Genomic DNA, 21826 nt, shown 5'->3' with positions numbered 1-21826 from the left:
CTTTGGGGGTCACGTCATAAACAGAAACTACAGTTACGCAACAGCTTGTTTACGAAACTGTCACAAACAATATTTTAAAAGCACATGCTGACATTTATGAATATACAATATGAAGAATATCTAATAAAAGAACTAACCTGATGAAAAGGTAAAATCTCAAATATAAACTGTTCACTTCATTTCTAAAATTAATTGTGAAAAATGTATAACAATGCCATAAACGTGGCAATCACCTGAATTCATAACTTTGCTGAAGAGCAAAAAATTCAGTCTCAGGGTCAGTGTTTACAAATTAATCATTAAGTGAATGTACCCTGTCAGTACAGAGGAATAATAACTTTGTTCTGATTTAAAAAAGAACGAGGGCAGCCAGGTTGACTGGTGTTTTCACACAAAAGGGCTGTTGTTGTACAGGTGCACGGAAAAACAATGCTAAAAAGATGACTGAATAACCCTGTTATCTTTCAGTAGATTCAGAAACTAGATTACCTCAGGGCAACTCAGAGTATATCATTTACATTCCAGCTCTGCTCTTACACACCTCCGTCTCCCATTGGTCACCAGCACATACCTTCACATATACGCTCATGGGCTGTGTTCAGCTGCCATTGTGTAATCATGGTGTCATATTTGTCCCCCAATTAAAATCAAGGACTTGGCTGTTGTTCTGTACAAGACAATACCATGAGGGAGATGAGGTTGTTTTTCTCACTTTTTATCACGCCTCCTCTGTGCCTATCTTATCAGACTAGTTATAAACATAATAAAAAAAAAAAAAAAAGAGAAAGTAATAATGCTATCATTAATATTTTCTAATACCTATGCTCTGATTATTACATAATCTGAGTGCATAATTCACATGCATCCATTTCATAATTGAACAACACGTGTATATCCACACAACAGAGAACTGTTCGAATGTATATTTCATTAAAATAATTAGAGAAATATCATAGTCATCATATCAAAATGAAAGTCTTTGGTATCTATGAAAAAGAACAATAATGTCACCATAAAATCACTACTGACACTTTTATTTAGGATAACTCCTTATACTAATATTATTTGACTATAACAGGAATACTATCATTACTGTGATCGTATTATCAGTGCTATCATTTTTTGATAGTAGCTGCGTTTGCTAATTACGTTTTTGCGGCTGCTTTTCATTTGAAATGGTAACTCAAGCTTTGCAGAAAAGCAAGCGTTTGCTTGTCAGTACATATTCTGGTCTAGCTATTCCAGTTTGGCTAAATGCATCCTAATTCATTTTGTAAACATGTTAGAATGTTTACAAATGTAAATGAATGTATTCCATTCTTATTCATCCTGCTTTACTAGTGAATTGTCAGTTAAGGAATGAGGGACGGTCAAAATAAAAGTCTTTGCAGGCTGGACTTTGAATTGGACGCACACTTGACCTTTGTGTTTCTTGAACTCATAAAAGTACACAATAAGGTATGTATGAAAAAAGAGGAGTAAGATCACCATAAACTCACTAGTGACACTCCATAATTCCCTAGACTAATATTATCTGATTACAACATTAAGCAAATCTTTTTGATTACACTTTTTTTTTTTTTTTTTTTTTTTTACAATGACGATAACATCTGTGAATGCAGCAAGCAAGATTATAGTTTTCTACAAATAGTTAAATGAGAGGAGGAACAAAAACATGCAGGGTGTTGTGTTTTTTTTCATGTTTTTGAAGCTTTGTTGTCGGCAATGGAGCAATTATTTAAACGAGGTCAAGGAGGCGTGTTGATCGCCGCGCTCCGACGTCATGGACAACACCCCCGGCCGGCCCCCTGACGTAAATGCCAGCTCCCCGGGTCACCCTGCCGCACTGACAGGCTCCCCTGAAAGCCGGCCGGATGAACGTTAGCACGCTATTTAGCCTCAGCAGGAGCAAACTGTTGCCCCTCTACCTTTGATATAAACGAGAATTTACCAGGAACATAAGAAGATTATGGTGGCCGTTTGAAAAAAACAATGGCGCAGAAAGACACGCTATTACATCTCTTCGCTGGGGGGTAAGTCACATTGAAATTGTTTTTCCACCGAGTGAATTAATAACGTTTCACTAGCTCAGAGCCACGGCTAACATGAATGTGTTATCTCTGTAATGCTACCCACTTTGTTTGCTCGATGGCGAAAATTGCCGTTGTTTTCGCCATTAAACGTATTGGATAACCTATAATAAGGAACCCAGAATACATTAAAAGGCAACTAGTCACGCAGTAGTCATTTCAGCCCGAAGTTCAGAGAAAGGAGAAGTCCTTTAGCTAGCTCGCTAACGGTAGCTGATAATGCTATAGTGGAAGCTATGGCTAATGGTAGCATTGCGTGATAGCCATATTTCCACGTTCATAAAGATCCGTTCATGTTTTAAAGGGACACGCCGCCACGTTGGGCTCACCTTACACAATATGTTTAAGGGTCGCTCAAAATGTGGCTAACTTTGATTGTATTTGCGATAATTTATCCGTAACGATAAATTGTCAACGTCTATTTTGTCCGGAAAACAGTTATCCCGTGTCGAAAGTTATTCAACGTTATCTGTAACGGAGCCGTGCTTATTTGGCTGGGTTCCTTGTTAGCTCGTAGGAAGTGCGACAACGTTACAGTTTTTATACATTTTTTTTTTTTTTTTAATAAATTTTCCGTATCTTCAGCATTACAATATTTTAGTGTTTTTGGGTAACGACTGGTGGTGTCAAGGCTTAAACTGAGAGTAAAATGTCGCGGCGCAGTCATGGCTGAAGTGGCGCAGTCATGAGACTGACCTTTCCATATCGTCCTTTGGTATAGCTATTACATAACATCTAACGTTAACCTACAGTTTGCTGCTAACGCAACGGAGCCACAACAAAGGACGGCAACCATTAGCCATGAGTGTTAGCGGGCGGATCACCCTTACTTATATGCAATGTATGATGTGTCAAGGTTACTTATAGTTATAACTAAATAAAAAAATGTTTCAATTCATATGTATATGAAAATTGTTTGTTCATACGGACGCCATTTTTAACCTTGAAATGTTCCGGCTTACTCTTAGTTTAAGCTATTTTCTTATTTATTTGGCAATAATACGACAATTTAAAATGTGAAATGAATGAGAAATATTTTACTTATTTATACAACAAATGGTGAACACTTAGCTTTAGTTGTACGGCAGGTTTTACGGTATTGCAGAACCTGTTGAAACAAATTAATGCTGACCTCTCTGGTCAATGCTGAAGCGTTTGTCAGAAATTCAGTTGTTTGGTCTGTTTGGACAGTTTTTGTGGTTTTCTCCGAAAATTTCAACAGTATGCTTGTCACTTTGACATGACATATACCACTGTAAAGAAGAATGCTGTTGCATGCATGTTGAACCTGTTGCAGACAAATATTGCTGACCTCTCAGGTTAATGCTGAACCATGTGTCAGAAATCCAGTTGAGCCTGTGTGACTGGCTGGTTTTTGTAGTTTTTGGAAAACAGCACAATTTCAGACGTATGCTTGCCATTTCCTCAGGATCCATACTATTGTAAACAAGAATGCTGTGGCATGCTGTTGCCTAGTTTTATAGGGGAATAAGTGCAATATCATTATCACAGTTGCAACAATTTCTCCACGCCACATCATTTCAACACTGTTACAAGTCATTTATGTGGGAAATTAGGTTATGCAATGGCAGTTCCACCCAGAATATGTTCTTTATGAGCAACTATTTATAGCAAATAGAGGATTGGGAGATATGACTAGGGATCTGTGAATGATCAGGGGTTATTATTCATCAGATGTTTGACTCTGTCCTTCAGACATGATGCAGCACAGAGGCTCAGTCTAATCTGTCACGTTTAAGCTTATTAGTGACAAGGTTGTAGACAGTTTATTTAGGATGTACCAGTGAGAGCTTTGAAGATGAATGGATGGGTTGAGTTGAAACTGGGACAGTTGTGTCTAATAACGAGCTGTCCTTGTTCCCCAACAACTCCTGACAGGTCCAATTAGAGCCTGTCTGAGCTAACAACCTTTTGCACCAAATGTGCTTGGTTAACTTGAACCAATTTTCAGAGCAGAACAAGAACTTAGTCTTTGACCATAATTGTTCATAAGACATAGCCTACAGCTGGACTGTTTGTTTGGGGAAAAAAGAAATTTCCTTGCGCAGAGCTGATATCAGTTGCCTCGCAAATCCAAGGAACACACTGTTCTAAGCAGGTTAGCCCTTGTTGTAATGGTAAACATCACATGCAGTTATTGACCCTTGGGACAAGGCCTACTGTGTATGCAGGAGATTGTACAGTAGACATGTTTTCAACATGACAAAGGCTAATCCGTATGTTTGTGAAATTGATCCGGTGTGTCCAGATGTAGTGGCACAGTAGGAGCCATCATGACCTGCCCCCTGGAGGTGCTGAAGACTCGGTTACAGTCCTCTGGCCTTTCCCTCCGGCCCGTCTTCCAGGTCCAGCTGGGCACCCTGAGCGGTACTGGAGTCATCAGACAAGGGACTGTTACACCGGGGCTGCTGCAGGTGCTACGGTAAGTTTGTTTTTTATGTTTGTCTCTGGAGTACTGCTGCATGATGTGTGTCCCGTCCCTTGAGGTGCTCATGACAAAGGCTTCCCTCCTCACAGCTGCTGCCCTTTGCTCTGCTTAAGACATCATAGCGTGACTGGCATAACTGTTTTGTGGTGCCGTTGTAGCATCCCATTGAGCGTGTTGCCTGGGGAATACTACCGTGTTTTCTCTGTGATGGCACATCAAAACTGACATAACAACATGTTTTTCTAAATGTCTGTACAAACTCCTATGCAGTACTGTTTCAGTCCAGGCTGGAGCTTTTGGGAGCCTGTCCCCTGTTTCCCATCACAGTCTTAAATTGAGTGCCATTAATCCTGCTTTATATAAAGATGGATTAAGTACACAGTATCCTGCTTTTATCTAGCGTGCAGGATATGTTCCACTACCAGGCCTCATGATAGACATCATTATGCAACAGGTCTGTGGCATCAAAGGAACTGGCACTTGTGTAAGACCATTTTTGGGGTGGGAAGCCAAGAGGCAGCCCCAGTGAGCGAGGAGGACGTGCCGCAGAGTGCAGGAAGTTCTGTGGAGGGAGCTGCCTCAGTGTTATATTACAGTGAGGGCTGGGCGCCCTCGCACGCAACTAGTCTGGACTGGAGTCTGCTGACTCTTGGCTGTAGCTGCAGGCTATTGAACTTTGTGTAGTTGCTTTTCATTTGCTGAAAATGGTAATGCTAGTTTTGCAGAAAAGCATACGCTATTGTTCTAGTTTTTCCAGTTTGGCTAAATTCATTCAGATTCGTCCTGTAAACATGTTACAATGTACTCCTCGCAATTATTTAATTTTGTTTTCATCCTTTATTATTTATTAGTGAAACTGATAGTCAGTTAAGAAATGAATGATAGTCATCAAAACGAAAATCTTTGCCAGGTATTGAGAGTTGGACTTTGAACTGCACACATGCTTTTGTGTTTCTTGAAAAAGGATTACTTACAAAAAAAAAGGCAGTCGAACCCTGCTCCAGAGACAAGATTTGCCTTTCAGAGCTTAATGCAACGTTTAGCTTTAGCCTCCCTCTTTACTCGGCCCCAGCCATTCACCCTGTCTTCTAGGAGAGTGAAGGTCACTGTCTGGCTACAGTCCAAAAGATTATGCAGGGATGTCACTGGCTATGACAAGCCAAGTGTGCCAGATCAGACCGGGTTCATGGTGCATTACATGGGTCAAAGGGAACAGTGTAGAAACTTGTCCAGAACCAGCCTGGGTAAACAGGATTGGTGGTGGATTGTAGCGCTTGTGGCAGTTTCAGGAGTGAGCGGTCATTTTTGGTCATCCACTGAGCCTGTGTTAATGTCATTCACACCTACCTTCCAAGTGTGTTCTAAACTTTTTATTTATTTATTTATTTTTATTTCAGGTCAATTCTAGAAAAAGAGGGACCAAGATCACTGTTCCGTGGCCTAGGACCGAACCTTGTTGGTGTGGCCCCCTCAAGGTACACTAAAATCAGTGTTTGCACTCAATAAAATTCAATTGATTTTTAAAGAAGGCAATTTAGGTGCCAGAAAAGTAGTCAATGCCCCCCATGTCTTGCACACTACCCATCACATCTTTGTCCCTATAAGTTTAGAGTGATATATGACAAAATCCAAAAGCTTTGTGGCAACCATGTTCGTGACATCAATACAGTGGTGTATAGATGTAATATCAGTAGAGCTGAGCGGTAAGGTGGTTTGGGAAATTTTACTCCAGATAATAAAACCTCAGTCTAAACTCAGTTTAATCTCAAAGTCTTTAACCTTTGTTCTTTTTCTTTGTAAAGCATGAACAAGTGGTCAATATTTTGCTATATTTCCTCATAGATCATATCTGAGAAGTTGAAACAAGCATGAAATTGGTTTTAATATACAACAGTAATATACATGCACCAATACATTTACCAAAGAGCTTAGTTGGACTTTTAGACTCTGTTAACTGAAGAGGGTGATGTGTTACGTATAAATATTTTCCCCATGGTTAATGAATAGCCACAGCATGCTCCTTTACAAACTGATTTCCCCATTCCTGCACTCCATTTGACAACTTGGACAGACCTACATTCAGAATAGCTCCAGGGGCATCTCTGGTGCCCAGTGCTTATTCAGCCCATTCTGGTGCTGTGACGGGCTGTTCCAGAAGCAAAGCAGAGAGAGCAGCACTGGGGAACAGACTGCTCTGGATACACCCTGTCAAAGGCTTACAAGAGCCCACATGTGATCATTCCATAAATGCACGGCAGCTATAAAAGAACATTCACACATTAAAAGTGCCATGGGTGTTGTGGGTTGGGTGTCTTGACAGTGACTTTATATCAAGTTCTCTCTGTTTTTGTTCCTTTATATTTCAGAGCCATTTACTTTGCTGCATACTCAAAGTCTAAAGAAGTCTTCAATGGCTTGTTCGTTCCCAATAGTGGAGTAGTGCACATGTCGTCTGCTGGCTTTGCAGGTGAGCAGTCAGCATGCAACCTTTTCTTTAGTACATATCTCCCCTAAATGTGTCTAAGTGCAGTTAAACAAAAAAAAAAAGATCAAATTTTTCTATTCATGTACTTGTATTACTGTACACTTTTGAATCACAGTATTGGGATGAAAATATTAGGTTACACTGCATTGCAAAAATAAAAAAAAATCCCCTTGTTTTCTTTTGTCCTCAGCCTTTGTTACTAACTCTCTGATGAACCCCATCTGGATGGTCAAGACAAGGATGCAGCTGGAGAGAAAGTGTGTATGCGCTTAATTGCAGCTGGATTATGCATGCTTACAGTATTAGACTTCAGGCAGATTCCAGCGTTCAGTGTTAGATCTCTTTAATGTAGTGATTTATTTGAAGGTCTTTACAGTTCTGATGGTACCACATGTAATATAACCTTTAACTAAGAGTGCCTTTATGAGTGCCCTTGGGTAATGCAGTACGTGAGACTGAGCATGTGACCTGTGTCCATAAATACGCTTGCTGACGCACGTTGGTGTGTTCAGAAGAAGAGTCTATATTTACATTGCCAAGCACAGGGCAGTAGTATCATGTGAGGTCACAGGAATGAGACCTTGTTTTAAAATACCAAACACCTGCCCTGCAGTCAAAAATTGAAGCCTTTCATGTTTTTTGTCTCGGTAGAACTAAATCATTCAAAATTTTAATGAAGTTAATGCTAGCTGACAGGAGTTGCCAGTAGATGTGACCTTGTTTAGAGTCTCATGTCTCTGTCTTGTTTCACCTTTCAGAGCCAGAGGAGAGAAGAAAATGAACGCACTGCAGTGTGCCCGCTATGTTTACAGAACAGAGGGGATCCGGGGCTTTTACCGAGGCCTGACCGCGTCCTACGCTGGCATCTCGGAGACAATGATTTGCTTCCTTATCTACGAGACATTGAAGAAACACCTTGCTGAACGCCGCCTCACATCCCCAAATAGTAACACGGAAAAAGGAGCATCAGACTTTTTAAGCCTGATGGTTGCAGCTGCTTTTTCAAAGGGTTGTGCGTCCTGCATAGCCTACCCACATGGTAAATACTTGTTATCCAAATTGTCTTTTGAAAAAACAGTACCAGGAATAACATGACTATTATTGATTATCTCTAATTTATTTTCTTTTACTTTGTGTGTCCCCGCAGAGGTCATTCGGACGAGACTGCGGGAGGAGGGCAGCAAGTACAAGTACTTCTTCCAGACAGGGAGGTTGATAGCAGTGGAGGAAGGATATGCAGCTTTTTATAGAGGACTCATTCCACAGCTAATTAGACAAATCCCTAACACAGCCATTGTTCTCTCCACCTATGAACTCATCGTCCACCTGCTGGGAGAGTCAAAGTGAAGACACGTTTGAAAGCAGGGTTTCCATATCAAATGCTGGAAGCCACACGATACCCAAAGCACACTTGGCAAGAGACAGTTGGAAGACGCAGCACTCACGTTTTTTTTAATGTGGTGCTATAGAGACTTTTTTGGTGGAATTTGAAGCAGGTTGTACTGTTATCCAAAGACCTAAATGTATTTTTATTTTATTGAAAGCATGTCATTAGAAGTTTATCAGAATAACTCAGCAGTTGCAGTACTTATGAAAACTCCATACCTATGAAAAAGGTCATCTGCTTAGAGGAGTAGTGTTAAGTTAACTAAATTATTTTGTGTATTATTTTTATTGTTATGACAGTGTTTGTCCGTTTCCTTATTCTTATCAGTGGTGAATGTAGCAATATCCATCATTGGCAGGCTGATTCATTATAGTTAATGAAGGGAAGAAGTTAGGAAAAATGGTACTATTAATAGTGCTGTTCTTTGCTATTTGATGACCACAAAGACCATTGTGAGATTTCTGTTTAATCTTTCAGTTATACACTGTGGTGATTTTGAAGTTTGAATTACATCAGAGAAATTTATCATATTTTTCATTATTATATACAGGTTTATCTGTATAATTTCTTTGTGAAAAAGGACAGTCACCTTTTACAATAATAGAACTTGAATGCTTATTTGACCAGTGGCTCAATAAACTGCATCAAGAGATTCGATAAGTTGGTGGGTGACTCTGACATTGAGGTCATTATTGTCAGCTGTTACATGCTTTTGCCTTTATTAGAGCTGGGCTAGAGCAGCTTTCTGAGCCTCAATTGTGTGAAGATGACCAAGCAAAGATGACTCGATAGCTGTGAAACTGGGTTAGAAATTACTGCAAAATGAACATTTTTGGCATGACTAAATTATTAAAAACCTAAGGACATTCAAATCAGAAATTCAAATACAATCATAAAAAAATAAAAGGACATGTTCAGGCTTTAGCTGACTGGTTCTGTTTATTCAGCCCTGATGTTTTCATAGTTTTATGTCTCAGTGATAAACACAACAATGAAAACACAAGTGACATTAGTAGGAAGAAATAACATGATGAATTTGCTCAGTAGGAAGCTACATTATCTTGTCATGTAGCTGTGGCTAAAAACTTGGATGTAAGTTAAGAGAAACTCATTAACATAAAGGTGTTTTAACATAAGTTGGTACTCTTACTCTTTAGTTAGACCTGTATTTTGCTGCTCACAATGTATACTTAGCGAGGCTTTCAAATTTATTCTAGTACTGCAATCACTCTAAACTGGTAGGTGTAAGAGTCAGTTAAATGCCTGAAATATAAATGCTCTCCTCTGTATCTACTAGACTAAAGGTACTGTATTTATAGACTATAGGCTACTATAGGCTATGTGTTGAGCAAAGTTCAGCAGCCAGTTGAACTGTCAAACACTTTTCAAATTTAAAATTACCGTACATTACTCTATGATTCAAATATGGTACAGTACAGTATAGAAAGGATAGCTTTCTATACTGATAACACTCCCAAAGCCTTTCGTCATGACCTGTTTCTTGTTCTCCCTGACTTTTACTTTATTACACACATTGTACTGGTGTTCAGGAACATAAGGCTCATGAGTCATTCCTGGCTCTTTGCCAGAGATCATATGGCTTTCAACAAATGCTTTTCAGGAAGAGCTGAAATTAAAATAGAAAAATTCAAGATGGCTCCTACAACAGGTCTCTCTCTCTCTGACACAATGGTGAAGATTAGGAAAATAGCCCGCTGACTATGTTTCACCTGTCATTTTTACAGTCGTGCAGCATAAGGCTATGTAACATTTTAACTGCTGCCCTGACACTTTTTACCAAGTTGTTTTTTTTCAGTGTATGCTCTGGTGTGTTTACTCTCTTCCCTACAAACACAGTATGTTCCTGCAATCACAACCGTGACGTTCATTCAGTTATGACGTGACGATGTTTTGCAACATTACACTTAATACATTACCATCAGATACGTTGTGGTGAAGGTCCTCCAGCGACTCTGTCAGTATTGCCAGTGACATCCCGGTGATATGAGGTGAAGTTGTCACATCTCCAAAAAGAGGAGACATTGTGATACCGTACCAGTGACATTTGAAATGCCATGCCGACGATGACACTCTGCAATTTAACTTGTGTGTACGCTCGCCCAAAATCAACTAAAAATAAAATACCAGCCCTGGAAGAGAGATTGAGAGAGAGAGAGAGAGAGAGAGAGAGAGAGAGAGAGAGAGAGAGAGAATGAAGGAAGAAAGAGAGAAGAAGTAGCAAAAACATGTTTTTCAAAGGTTTTGAATCACTGCAATTATGAGAGTTTCTTCATCATGCAGGCATAAGTGTGCACAAATTTTTTTAGGATGATATCCCAAGTAGTTTGCAAGATTAGCTGCAGACAGACATGTACACACACACACCCACACACACACACACATACACACACAACATCCAAACACATGACCTCTCCCATGCTGGCGGAGATAATTATTTAGTCATGCTGCTGTCTGAGAACAAGACAATTATTTGTTCTCCCTTGCATGCATTTGCTTATCAAAGATGGCAAATTCAAACCAAATCTTTTACATATACAGGACAACTTGAGAACATGACTGGGGTGTTGATATTTGTATTTAATGCAAACATAAGTGCAACTCATCCAGAAAAAAGCTCACTGACCTTTGATGAGAAGAGGGCTGTAACTTGCACCAGCCCGTACTGAAGACAGAGGAAGTGGCCACTGTGCAAAAAGATTTAACAACTTACACATGAATCACAGTGAATAATTTACCTGCTGTGCTAGAGGAGGATTTGACATTGTCCTCTCCCTGTGGCGGGACCAGGCGACTGGCCAAGGCATTTAAAGTAGCAGCATGGAGTGAAGCGGGCATTGCCAGGTTTGAGCATGTGATAGACACCGTGACATGGTCTGACTGCCATGGTTGGTGTTGGATTCTCAGCTCACGAGGATGGCTTGCATGGTTGTGTGGTTGTTTTGGTTGTGCTTCCTTTAGTGAAGGCGGTCCAGGCCACATAACTGTTGATCACATTAGCACGTTTCAACTAAAACATGAAGAGAATTCTTTTTAAAACACTGAAATTTACAATAATCATGTATTTTTTCTATGGCAAAGTGTCTTATATGTTATTTGTAGCAGATGTGTTTCTTGGTGGTCAGTGCTGGCATCCCCTCATCTATGGCAGCAGAGGAGCTCAACCATCCACAACTAAAAAACAAATGTAGTGAAGGTCTCATTTCCAGTTTTTCCAGTACCTGTCTGTGTTATTTACTGTGTCGCTTTGACATCAGGATTGTCTAGTTCTCACAATCTTACGCGTAGTGTCAGAGCTTATGACTTTGACACCTCTCTGGTGAGTTGAGCAAAAAACAGGCGACATCTATCACTTTCATGCTAATGGTCTAATCATTATAATTGGTCTAATCATTATAATTGGTCTAATCATATGGTCTAATCATTACAATTTTTGCTGGGCATGCATGCATTAGACTCTAATGCATGCATGCCCAGCAAAAATTGTAAACCCTCAACTGGAGGATGAGGAACAAATTATCAGCTGCTCATGCTGTTTAGTTTGAATGAAAACCTGTCTAGTTTTCTTTGGCACAAGGCAGTAGGCCTACAGTATTTGCTCAGACATACAGCATGGGTGTGAGTAAACAATAAAAAGTGACTTGTCTTCCCTGTCAGAGCAGAATGACAAGGAGTTCAGACTGTCAGAGTGAGCGCTGTCTTTAAAAACACTGATTAAGACCTATTTCTTCAGACCTGCTTTTACACAGTTAGGTATATCTCTTCCACTATGTCTCACTTTTTATTCTATGCCCCCCTTTGTTCATACATATTTTGTTTGTCACAATTGCCAAGACTTTAAATGCATGGAGTTTTACACAAAGATATAATAATGATAGAGCAATAGTTTTCACAAATGCTTGTTTTAATGCAAAATATTTACATGGAAGAAAAACTAACCGTGCAACACTCCTGCAACCTACATGTCTGCACCTGACAGTTAGACATGTTTGTCAGCAAAATTAATATTGCACCTAAGACCCTTGAGTCAAAAAAAAGAAAGAAAAAAAAAAGAAAGAAAGCACAGGAAACTGCACCACAGTGAGCTTTTAGAAGAATTCAGACGTGCAGTGTTTACTACAGAGACCCAACAAATCCCATACTTTCAGACGGAATTTGGCACCTGTCATCTTTACACTGCAAAAAATGTTCATCTTGCGTTATTTGTCACATGCCACTGTGCTGTAAATGGGGTCCTCAGTTAAACATGTTGACAATGGGATGAGACAGTAACTTGTTTCCAATGCAGTCTCAAATCTATCTGAAACAGGGCTCTCCAAACCTAACCCTAACCCCAAAATGGATGCACATCAAGGACCTCGCTGATATAATGATTTAAAGTGTGCAAATAATAGATATGGAGGTAAAAACATGAAGTGGTAAAATTATAGTCATTTCAACCCCTATAAAAGCTAAACCCAGTTTTCATGGGAACCTCTTGGCCCTCTGAAGGAGCCTTAATGGCCCCAGGACCCAACTTTGGGAACCTCTGGTGTGTGTTGTCATCTTAAACACGGCAGAATAAATGGGCAGATCACAAGAAGGAGAAGAGAAATCAATTTAAAGAATGCAGAAAAGGGATTTTGAATTGTAAATAACTTTCATATCACAATTTTAAGAAAATAATAGTCTACAATAACTAGACTAAACAGCCTCTTTTTAATGGCGCCTTGGCTGGTTTTGTCACACATTTTTTCCACACGTGTCTGGATTTATTTCTTTTCTTTTCTCTTCTTTTTTACTTTGCGTGTCTCCTCCCTCTGAGCCGATGGCTTCGAGGTGTTAAACACCGGATATCAGTGGCTATTCCTGGTTGAGTGACGCCTTGTCATAAACCGGTTTAATGCATTGCAGGGGCTGGTGCTGACCTCTGCCTGCGGCGGGGAGAACGACCCGTCCCGGGCCAGCGCGCTCTGTCCCGGGCTGACGTGGGTACGACGCCCCGACTGACGGCATGCAGCTCGACACTTTCACGGCGGTATTTCTCTGACAGCTGGGTGCTTGTCTCCGCGGGGGTGTATTGCTTTGTGAAGGTGCTAGTGTGGCGTCCAGTTCCTGACGATGTCTCTAACTAAAGCCGGACCGTCTGGATAGGGAAGTCCACTCGTTTGTTTAGCTAGCTGTTAGCTGCGTTAGCCCCGCGGTTCAAGCTAGCACACAGGCTAATGTTTTGTGCAGCGCCCCGCATTGCACGGCTGTCAGCATCGCCAGCAGCGCCAGAGGCATCCTTCCCCTCCTGCGGTCTGATGGAAGGGTGAAACATGCTGAGGATCCTCCGTATACTTTTTCTAACAGGCAAGGCAGCTAAGCTAATGATGGTGGTTAGCTAAGCTTGTTAGCCAGCCAGCTAGCTAGGTAGCTTATGCTCTCTGTGATTATGCAAGGAGATAACCAGCTGCCTCTGGTGCGTTTGGTTAACATCACACGCAAAGGAAATGAGATGTGACATGCATTGGGGATGCGGGGATATGGTGATTGTCACAGCAAACTGTAGTGTCCCCCTGCAGTAACTTACTCTGTGATAACTCTGTAATTAAGAGATATAGCCACTGCAATGTAAGTGCTTGTCTTTTTTTTAGTCTTTGGTGCTTGCCCGGTAACAATGCAATCTGTCTAATTTTCTACCAGGCTGGTTTTTTGTTCCATGGGATGGAGTTGCTGCTTTTGGTAAGCCTCTAAGTGATAATATCCTGATGCATTTAGCCAAATCCAGTGCAGTGTCCACATTTGTTCCCGAATTTACTGATTGTGAGTTCTCTCTAATCTGCAGATGGGCAGCAGATCAGACTGGTGAATGGGGAGAACAAGTGCTCCGGGAGAGTTGAGGTACTTCACCATAACCAGTGGGGAACGGTGTGTGACCATGGCTGGGACCTTAGGGAGGCGGATGTGGTGTGCCTGGAGCTGGGCTGTGGCTTAGCTGAGTCTGCCATCCCCACAGCAGCGTTTGGTAAAGGTACAGGACCCATCTGGCTGCAGCATGTCCAGTGCTCTGGACATGAGGCCAGTCTGATGCGCTGTGCCACTGTCCTCAACAGTGACCCTCCCTGCACCCATGAGAAAGATGCAGGGGTGAATTGCTCTGGTGAGAAGCCCTGCTGGCTGTTTTTCACAGTGACAGTTGATGACATAGTGACACGACTTAGAGTATTAATTTGTAAATCTACTCTCAAACAGAGATGCACACAAATCCTTAAGCACAAGAGAGACATGAAAGACTGCTGTTACTTGTGATAACCATAGAGAGCCTACCGACATGCTTCATGAGATCATTCCCACATTTTGTGTTTACCTCCAGGTACTCTTTTGATGCCCACCCTGTCTCTGCTGTCACCTAATGCTGTGTTCTCCATCGGGGAGGCTGTTCGTTTCAGCTGTGCTGCCCTGCTGGGTCACCATCTTAATGACTTCCACTTGTACAAGCATGGTGTGTCCACGCCGCTGGTGACCCAGAGGGTAGACCAGAGCCAGACCAGAGTGGAGCTGACTCTGTCTGACTTGGAGACGTCCCACCAGGGCAGCTACAGCTGTGTGTACAGGATCAAGGGCAGCTCGCCCTCCCAGCTGCTCAGCTCCCCACCCAGCAACTCCATCAACATCACTGTGGGTGAGTCATACCTGCACTGTCCTAAGCCTGGATCATTCTTTTCAACATTAACTCTATTTCATTTGATTCAACAGTCTTACTTGAAAATATGAATTCTGATTTTACATAGAATTCCCATAAACCTGTTGCTTTTCTGCATAACCTTTTTAATGACCTTTCTTACTCCTACAATGTTTGCTGATCACAGTGGAGCTCCTAACTCCCCAGCACTGGTACAACACGTCCATTGAAGCTCCAACAGGCTCGGTCATCAAGGGCCACAGTTTCAACATCACCTGCTCCACCCAGCAGCAATATCCTGGAGGCTCCTTCCAGCTGCGCCTCATCCGCTCCAACGGCACCGTGCGCCAATCCCTGCCTGCCCTCACACCCTCCGTCACATTCACTTTTCCTAATGCCCAGAGCTCCAATGAGGGCTACTATTACTGCCTATATCGGGTCCAGCTGGGCGGACGCACCTTTGTCTCCAGAGAGAGCCAGCCCCTGCCTATATCCATCAGAGGTGAGGTGGATTAGATTATAGAGTGTTTTGTGTACAGTGAAATGTGTAAACTGTAGCTTTGGGGTGTGTCAAAAATGGCGTGTCTGGATATGATAACCTTCTTCTTGTTTTTGTGCTTTCCTTCTGCTTATGTAATGCAATGTCTGTACTGTAAGTAAATTATATTGCTGCATCAGTGAGCCCATGTTTAGGCCTATTAGACTGTTCCTCAGTGTGCAGCTCTTTTGTTCCTTCTTGTTATACAACTGTGATTGAATTATACTGAAGCAAGCACTTTGCTTTTTTTTTTTTTTTTTTTTTTTTTTTAAACTCAGACATATGGGATATGATTCAGTGGATTTGATGCTGCCACAAACCTCTGTTGTATCTGGAAAAACATCTTAGCCATGTGATAAAACCATGACAATGACTCAATTTGATTAAAAACTGCAGAGCTAAACTAGGTCACATTGTGTTTTGTAAGTAGCTTCATTTAAAAAAAAAAAAAAAAAAACAGCAGTTCAGTTCTTTCATAATACAACGTCTGAGCAGCAGCTTCCGCCAGCTGTTTTATTACAGCCCAGTGAAGCAGAACAAGTTTTGCGGAACAAGCAGCAGCAGTATTTGGTTAGGACAAACAGGATACCAGATATTCCAATAATATGTATTTGCTGTTTACTATATGGACACCATATATCTGTTTTCGTGGTTCAAAAAAATAGCATTTTACTGTTGATTTGCTCTTTAAAGGTGCCACTTGCTGATAAAATCACCATCACTACCACTTAAGTCCTCTTTGATTGCGCTTATTATTAGAAATGGTGCGTTCTACTCTAATATCTGGTTTACAGACATTACATTGCTTTGAATCACAAGCATGCAGCTTGTTGAGGCAGCTGTTTGTGTTATCAGTAATTATCCTACAGCTAAAGAAAATTCTACATTCCTATATATCAAAACAGTGCATTTTTGAACATCTTTGACTATCAAGGAAGTTTTTTTCTTTTTAATTAAGATCAATAATGGAATCCAAATTCCATTTACGTAAACAAAAAAAGTCGATTTCAGTTTTTTTTTTGTTTAACAATTTTTATTGATTCTTCATTCAAATTAAAATATACAGAAACATAGGACAGCTGCATTGTTTAAGTGATTACAGGATTGAAAGGTACAGTTGATTTCAGTTTAATGTCTTTATTCTGTTCTCGCCTTCAGACCCTGATCCAGTATTGAGTCCCATGGTGATCAGCTGGCTGGTGTCTGGCCTGACATTTCTCGTAGCCGTTGTCATTATCATCATTGTGGCCAAAGTGCTGTGCAAAAAGGAGAAGAAGCCCTCTGAGCTGGAGAGAGAGACCAGAACCTGTAAGTCCTCCTGTGTCAACCTCCCTCCTTATTTTAATATAAGCATTTAACATCAAGATAGTTTTTTTTAGTAACTGTCCAGACAGCGTTCCCTGACTTACAGATGTGCTTCCATCTGCAGGTGTAGACAACACTTATGTTGCCTTAGCAATTAACAAGATATGATGGGTGTGTGCACACAACTTTGGTGATAAATAAAGGTATGAAATCTTTTTAGTACCCATGAATAAGCATTAATATTTGACGAGGCTGTCAAAGAGCGCAAGTTTTTAATCTGTGCAAAGCTAGTTAATTGCACTGCGGTCTTGTGTGCATTTAAACCTCAGAGCCGTGGTGCCACTTGGGAGGATCGTCAGGAACTCTACAGATGGCTCATCCTTATCCTCCTCCATGGATTCACAAGGCAGGAGACGTTACCAAGTTCTTAAGAACCACACACCTTGCTCGGTCACCCACCGAGCCTTTGGAGATGGCAACAGTGCAAGTTGGAGCGTGGACCTGCACAACACTCCAGACGAGGCACAAGTTTTTGATGAACACTAACCAAGATTCCACTATTTTAAGACTATAAAACACTAAACTTTTGCCTTTTCAAACCAGATTTCAGGCACGTGTCACCTACTGCTGGGAAATGCTGGATGTGATTGGCTAAGTAAGCACTGTATTATGTTGAGAACTAAGCATTAGATAATTGCTATACGAGACTGATGATGGACAGCAACCGTTTCACAATTTAAGTCATTATTGGGCTCATGCTAGACTAAGATTCACTCAGGATTGGCTACTACTATGATCTCAGATTAAATGAGTAAAACAGTGGTACAAGAAGCTTGACTGTGAAACTGTGAAATGCGTTCATCGGGTCTCCATGTATAGGCTGTATGAACCTTGTTTTGTTGTTTCATTATTTTTATTTATTTCCAGATATCACTAATGACAAGCTCCACTAAGCATATTATGTACTTTGCCTCTACAGATCAATTGTCCTTAAAGGATTAGAGGATTTTTTTGTATTTTTAGTCACCCTACTATGCATCTTTTCTGTCATTTGCAATGTATACTTTAAGAAAAGTGTGCAAAAAGAAGCTGTCATGGATTAAAATGCTCTAAGCATCGGAGCCTCTGGGTTCAACGGGTTTTGTATTTCACCTGGGTTTGACGGTTCACACGTATTGCTGTACATAAGTTTGATTTAGGCACCAGATCAAACTTGAGAATAAAAGGGAAAAGCTTCATACCTTTGCAGAATATGGCTTCTTTATCCTAAAGCCCCCAACTCCTTTTCTTTTACCATTCAAAAGTTTATTGACATTTTCAAACCATAACATACATGATTTATATACAAAAGTCATTTAAAAATTTGAAGGGAAGTGTTAAAATTATGTGACAAAAACACTATCACTGAGAAAATGCTGATTATGAAAGTAACTGGTAATACAACATAAACATGCCATACATGTTATATAGCTTCATCTAGGATAAAATGTTTCATCAACTACTACTGGTCTAGCACCTTAGAATAAACAGATTGACAGACAAATAATACCGTTCCTACACAAACGCTAAGGCACTTGTACTACTGCTTGTCTTAAACCTTATTTTATTCAGTCTTTTAAAACTCAGAAGTTCTGCTGCTAGATTGTAGAAAAACACTGGTGACAAGTGATACATTAATCACAATTTGTGGACAAGGCAAAAGTGTCCAGATCCACAAACAAGGATCTCAACTTTTCTTAACTGTTATTGTGCCACTGACACTGAGTTACTGTACATACTGATTTAATACATCAGCGACAGTACCCTGTGTGATGTTACAGCGATACTGGAACATACTGTCTTTAACAACCATTAGTGCCACAATTAAATTTGGAGGTAATACCACAACAACAAAAAAAAAAAGCACCTGATGATGTCAGATATTTGATTATTGGTTAGTCTTTGGAAGAGATGCATTCACACTAAGAAATGTTGCTGGAACATTAAATGAACACAAGGAGCTCTACATCTATATGAGAGGAGCAGCTATATGGTGTAGCAGCATGGAAACTACATGCTTTTAGTCATAAGCAAGTCGGTGCACAGTGGTCACACTGTAGAAAATACAATCATTTCAGCAATGGCTACAATAAAAATCCAAAATACAATTTTTTAAATTAAAAAGTTCAAAGTAAAGTATTACAACATGCCTGGAAACGTCACACACCATCACACAAAAATCATTCTATCTTTTTGAAAGGGTCGCTGTGTGTTGTCTCCATGTTGGAGAAAACAAAGTAGAGAAAACCTGCCACAGCCAGGAAGAACAGGACCTGAACCCAGGGCGGGATTAGGTGAGAGGACTCTGCCTTCTTTGGAGTGTCTCCGCCAGGTTTCACAGGTGTTGATTTCAAATAAGAGGGGTTTCTGAAAGAGGACGGCGTGTCATAGACGTGCGGCCTGAAAAAAGAAGAGCGTGCTTTTGTTAGAAACATTTATTTATGAATCAGCAGTAAATATATTGACTCCCACAAATGATGACATTGACATTGACATTGGGCCAATCACTAATAAGAAAACAAAAGCTACAATTACACAATTCACATAATGGAATGCATTTGCAGACTACATGATTGGTTGATAACATCTGTTGTCCATTAGTCAACTCTGTATTTTTTTTAAATTATGACACTTACTCATGAACATAATCCCTTCCTCTGTATTCCAGATTTGGCCTCGAGTAGGTCCTCCTGCAGAGGGTGACATAATACACAGTGACCAACACCTACAGCCAAATACTGCGTGATCAAAACAAAACAAAACAAAACAAAACAAAACAAAACAAAACAAAACAAAACAAAACAAAACAAAACAAAACAAAACCCATACGCTGCTTTTGCACAGCGATAACTTACTCGTCTTCATATTCCCTCTCGGTGTACTCTGGCCTTGACCGCATGTACGGCTTCCTGAATGGACAGGAAAAACAAACAAAGTAACTAAATCTAAATCTCTCCTGTTTACAATTTGTGATCCAAAAAAAAAAAAAAAAAAAGTGTGATTGAGCGTAAATGTTTGAACCAAATGTAATTAAGAGGAATGGAACTGACGAGTCTCCCGCGCCTTCAGTCCCCATCTGCAAAATCAGAGAAAGAGATGATGTTGATGTAGAGGACACTGATTTTATTGATTTATTTATGTAGAGCAGAAGCACAGGGAGGAGGTATAGTCCAGTAATTTTAGGCCAAAATTGGGGTCAGCCTAGGACAAATTGCAAGAGAAGCAAACTCAACTGATTTTGTATCCTCAGTTTGTCCTGAGTGAGGGGAAAAAAGTCCCAAGAAATCCTATTGGTGGAAAGTTTTGAAAATCACCTATTTATGACCATATAATACCAAAAAACACTGTTTTAACACACAGGGGAAAGGGGTTCAAAATTTTACTTTCAGATATCACTGTAAAAATTCACAAGTTGATTACACACATAAAGACAAGAAAAAAAGTCAATTACCAGTTCTTTGAATTATTCTGTTTACACATGCATATCACACATTATCAGATTTGATATGCGCTAATCAAGAATATAAGGAATAAATGCCAGAAGAGACATTTAAACAGTGAATTAAAAGGTTAGTATATATATAGTAACCTTTTTATTCACTGTTTAAATGTCTCTTCTGGCATTTATTCCTTATATTCCTTATTAGAGCATATCCAATCACCCCTTTCCCCTGTGTGTTAAAACAGTGTTTTTTGGTAATATGTGGTCATAAATAGGTGATTTTCAAAACTTTCCACCAATGGGATTTCTTGGGACTTTTTTTTCCCTCACTCAGGACGTATTGAGGATACAAAATCAGTTGAGTTTGCTTCTCTTGCAATTTGTCCTAGGTTTTTTCATAAAATGACTGGACTAGTAGGGTGAGGTTACTTACTGGTGGCCTGTAGGTGTGATAGACAACTTCCTCTTCTGAAATAATAAAAAAAAAACAGAAAAATGAGCTGCCATAAAGCCAACCCTATTTCCTTATATGTCCACACGAGGCGGGCAGGTGTCCTCCTCATCTTCCTCACCTTCCTCTCTGTAGTAGGTCTTGTCTGGGGAAGGTTTGGCCCTCTTCCCTCTGGCCATGGCCTCTCTCAGCTTCTTCTCATACAGAGCTCTGGTGGAATCTGAATTCAATGTAACACAGCAGTAATTACACAACCAAACCATTTCGCCAAACAGCACCGGTTAGCTGGCATAGCTTACACAGGTTCACTCGGTTATGTTACACCTACCTCGCTGGTATAAGCTTAATTTTGTAATAAGCGCATAGTAAAACCTAAGAATAATAGAATAAATCACTCACCGACCACGGGTCCGTGTTTTATCCCGTATTCATCGAGCAGTTCGCTTATTTCCTGGGCAGACTTACTGCTCAGCGACATTGTTGTGGTTTGATCCTCTCTGGTGGACTTTAAAACTGTCCAAACTCTAATATTTCAGTTTGCTATAGTTTCATTTACGAAAACACAACAACAGTTTTGAAGCCGCCTACTGACAAAGATTGGGTGCGTTCGTTTGTCCATACAGACAGCCGGACCCTTCTTCTCTGGAGTAGCGGTGTAATGAGAGGAGACCGGACTCCGCCCACCTTTCTTTACGAAAGTAAACAAATCGTTCGCACCCGTAGTCAGTTCGGTGCGTCATTTCCGCTTCCGTTTGCCTTTGCCCTCTGTTTGCAGACACGCAGCAGCGCCACCCGCAGGCTGGTGAGAGTCATAGCGTTTAAATGTGCACGTTACTCTGGAAACTAACTGAAACTGAAATGGAGTTGAAACAAAAATAAAACTGAAATGAAAAACACGAAACTATAAGAGATATTAGTATCTCTGCTAAGAACTACACTGAACTGAAAGCAGGATTTAAGTACAAAACTGAACTGA

General features: G+C 40.5%; 3 protein-coding genes across 3 annotated transcripts; 2 read left to right on the top strand and 1 right to left on the bottom strand.

Moving 5' to 3' along the window:
• Positions 1–1821: 1821 nt before the first annotated feature.
• On the top strand, positions 1822–9252 carry slc25a33 (solute carrier family 25 member 33). Its single transcript, XM_030056143.1, has 7 exons — positions 1822–2033; positions 4360–4533; positions 5937–6014; positions 6906–7006; positions 7215–7281; positions 7783–8063; positions 8172–9252. Exons 1-7 carry the CDS (start codon positions 1993–1995, stop codon positions 8369–8371), a joined length of 942 nt encoding a protein of 313 aa, XP_029912003.1. The 5' UTR covers positions 1822–1992; the 3' UTR covers positions 8372–9252.
• Positions 9253–13318: 4066 nt separating this feature from the next.
• On the top strand, positions 13319–18156 carry LOC115362075 (uncharacterized). Its single transcript, XM_030055858.1, has 8 exons — positions 13319–13400; positions 14097–14135; positions 14239–14553; positions 14767–15075; positions 15263–15577; positions 16772–16921; positions 17043–17121; positions 17248–18156. The coding sequence occupies exons 3-7, from the start codon at positions 14481–14483 to the stop codon at positions 17084–17086; spliced, it is 891 nt and encodes a 296-aa protein (XP_029911718.1). The 5' UTR covers positions 13319–13400; positions 14097–14135; positions 14239–14480; the 3' UTR covers positions 17087–17121; positions 17248–18156.
• A 54-nt stretch (positions 18157–18210) lies between these two features.
• Positions 18211–21515, bottom strand: LOC115362077 (emerin). The gene is made up of 7 exons (XM_030055859.1): positions 21250–21515; positions 20972–21070; positions 20833–20867; positions 20008–20033; positions 19813–19866; positions 19594–19647; positions 18211–19357 (listed from the first exon to the last, which is right to left on the bottom strand). Exons 1-7 carry the CDS (start codon positions 21326–21328, stop codon positions 19138–19140), a joined length of 567 nt encoding a protein of 188 aa, XP_029911719.1. The 5' UTR covers positions 21329–21515; the 3' UTR covers positions 18211–19137.
• Between the last annotated feature and the right edge of the window lie 311 nt (positions 21516–21826).

Source organism: Myripristis murdjan, chromosome 7 (assembly GCF_902150065.1).
Source record: "Myripristis murdjan chromosome 7, fMyrMur1.1, whole genome shotgun sequence".
In the NCBI taxonomy this organism is placed as follows: Eukaryota; Metazoa; Chordata; class Actinopteri; order Holocentriformes; family Holocentridae; genus Myripristis; species Myripristis murdjan.
The sequence above is the reverse complement of the archived record's forward strand: the minus strand, read 5'-3'. Positions and strand labels throughout refer to the sequence as shown.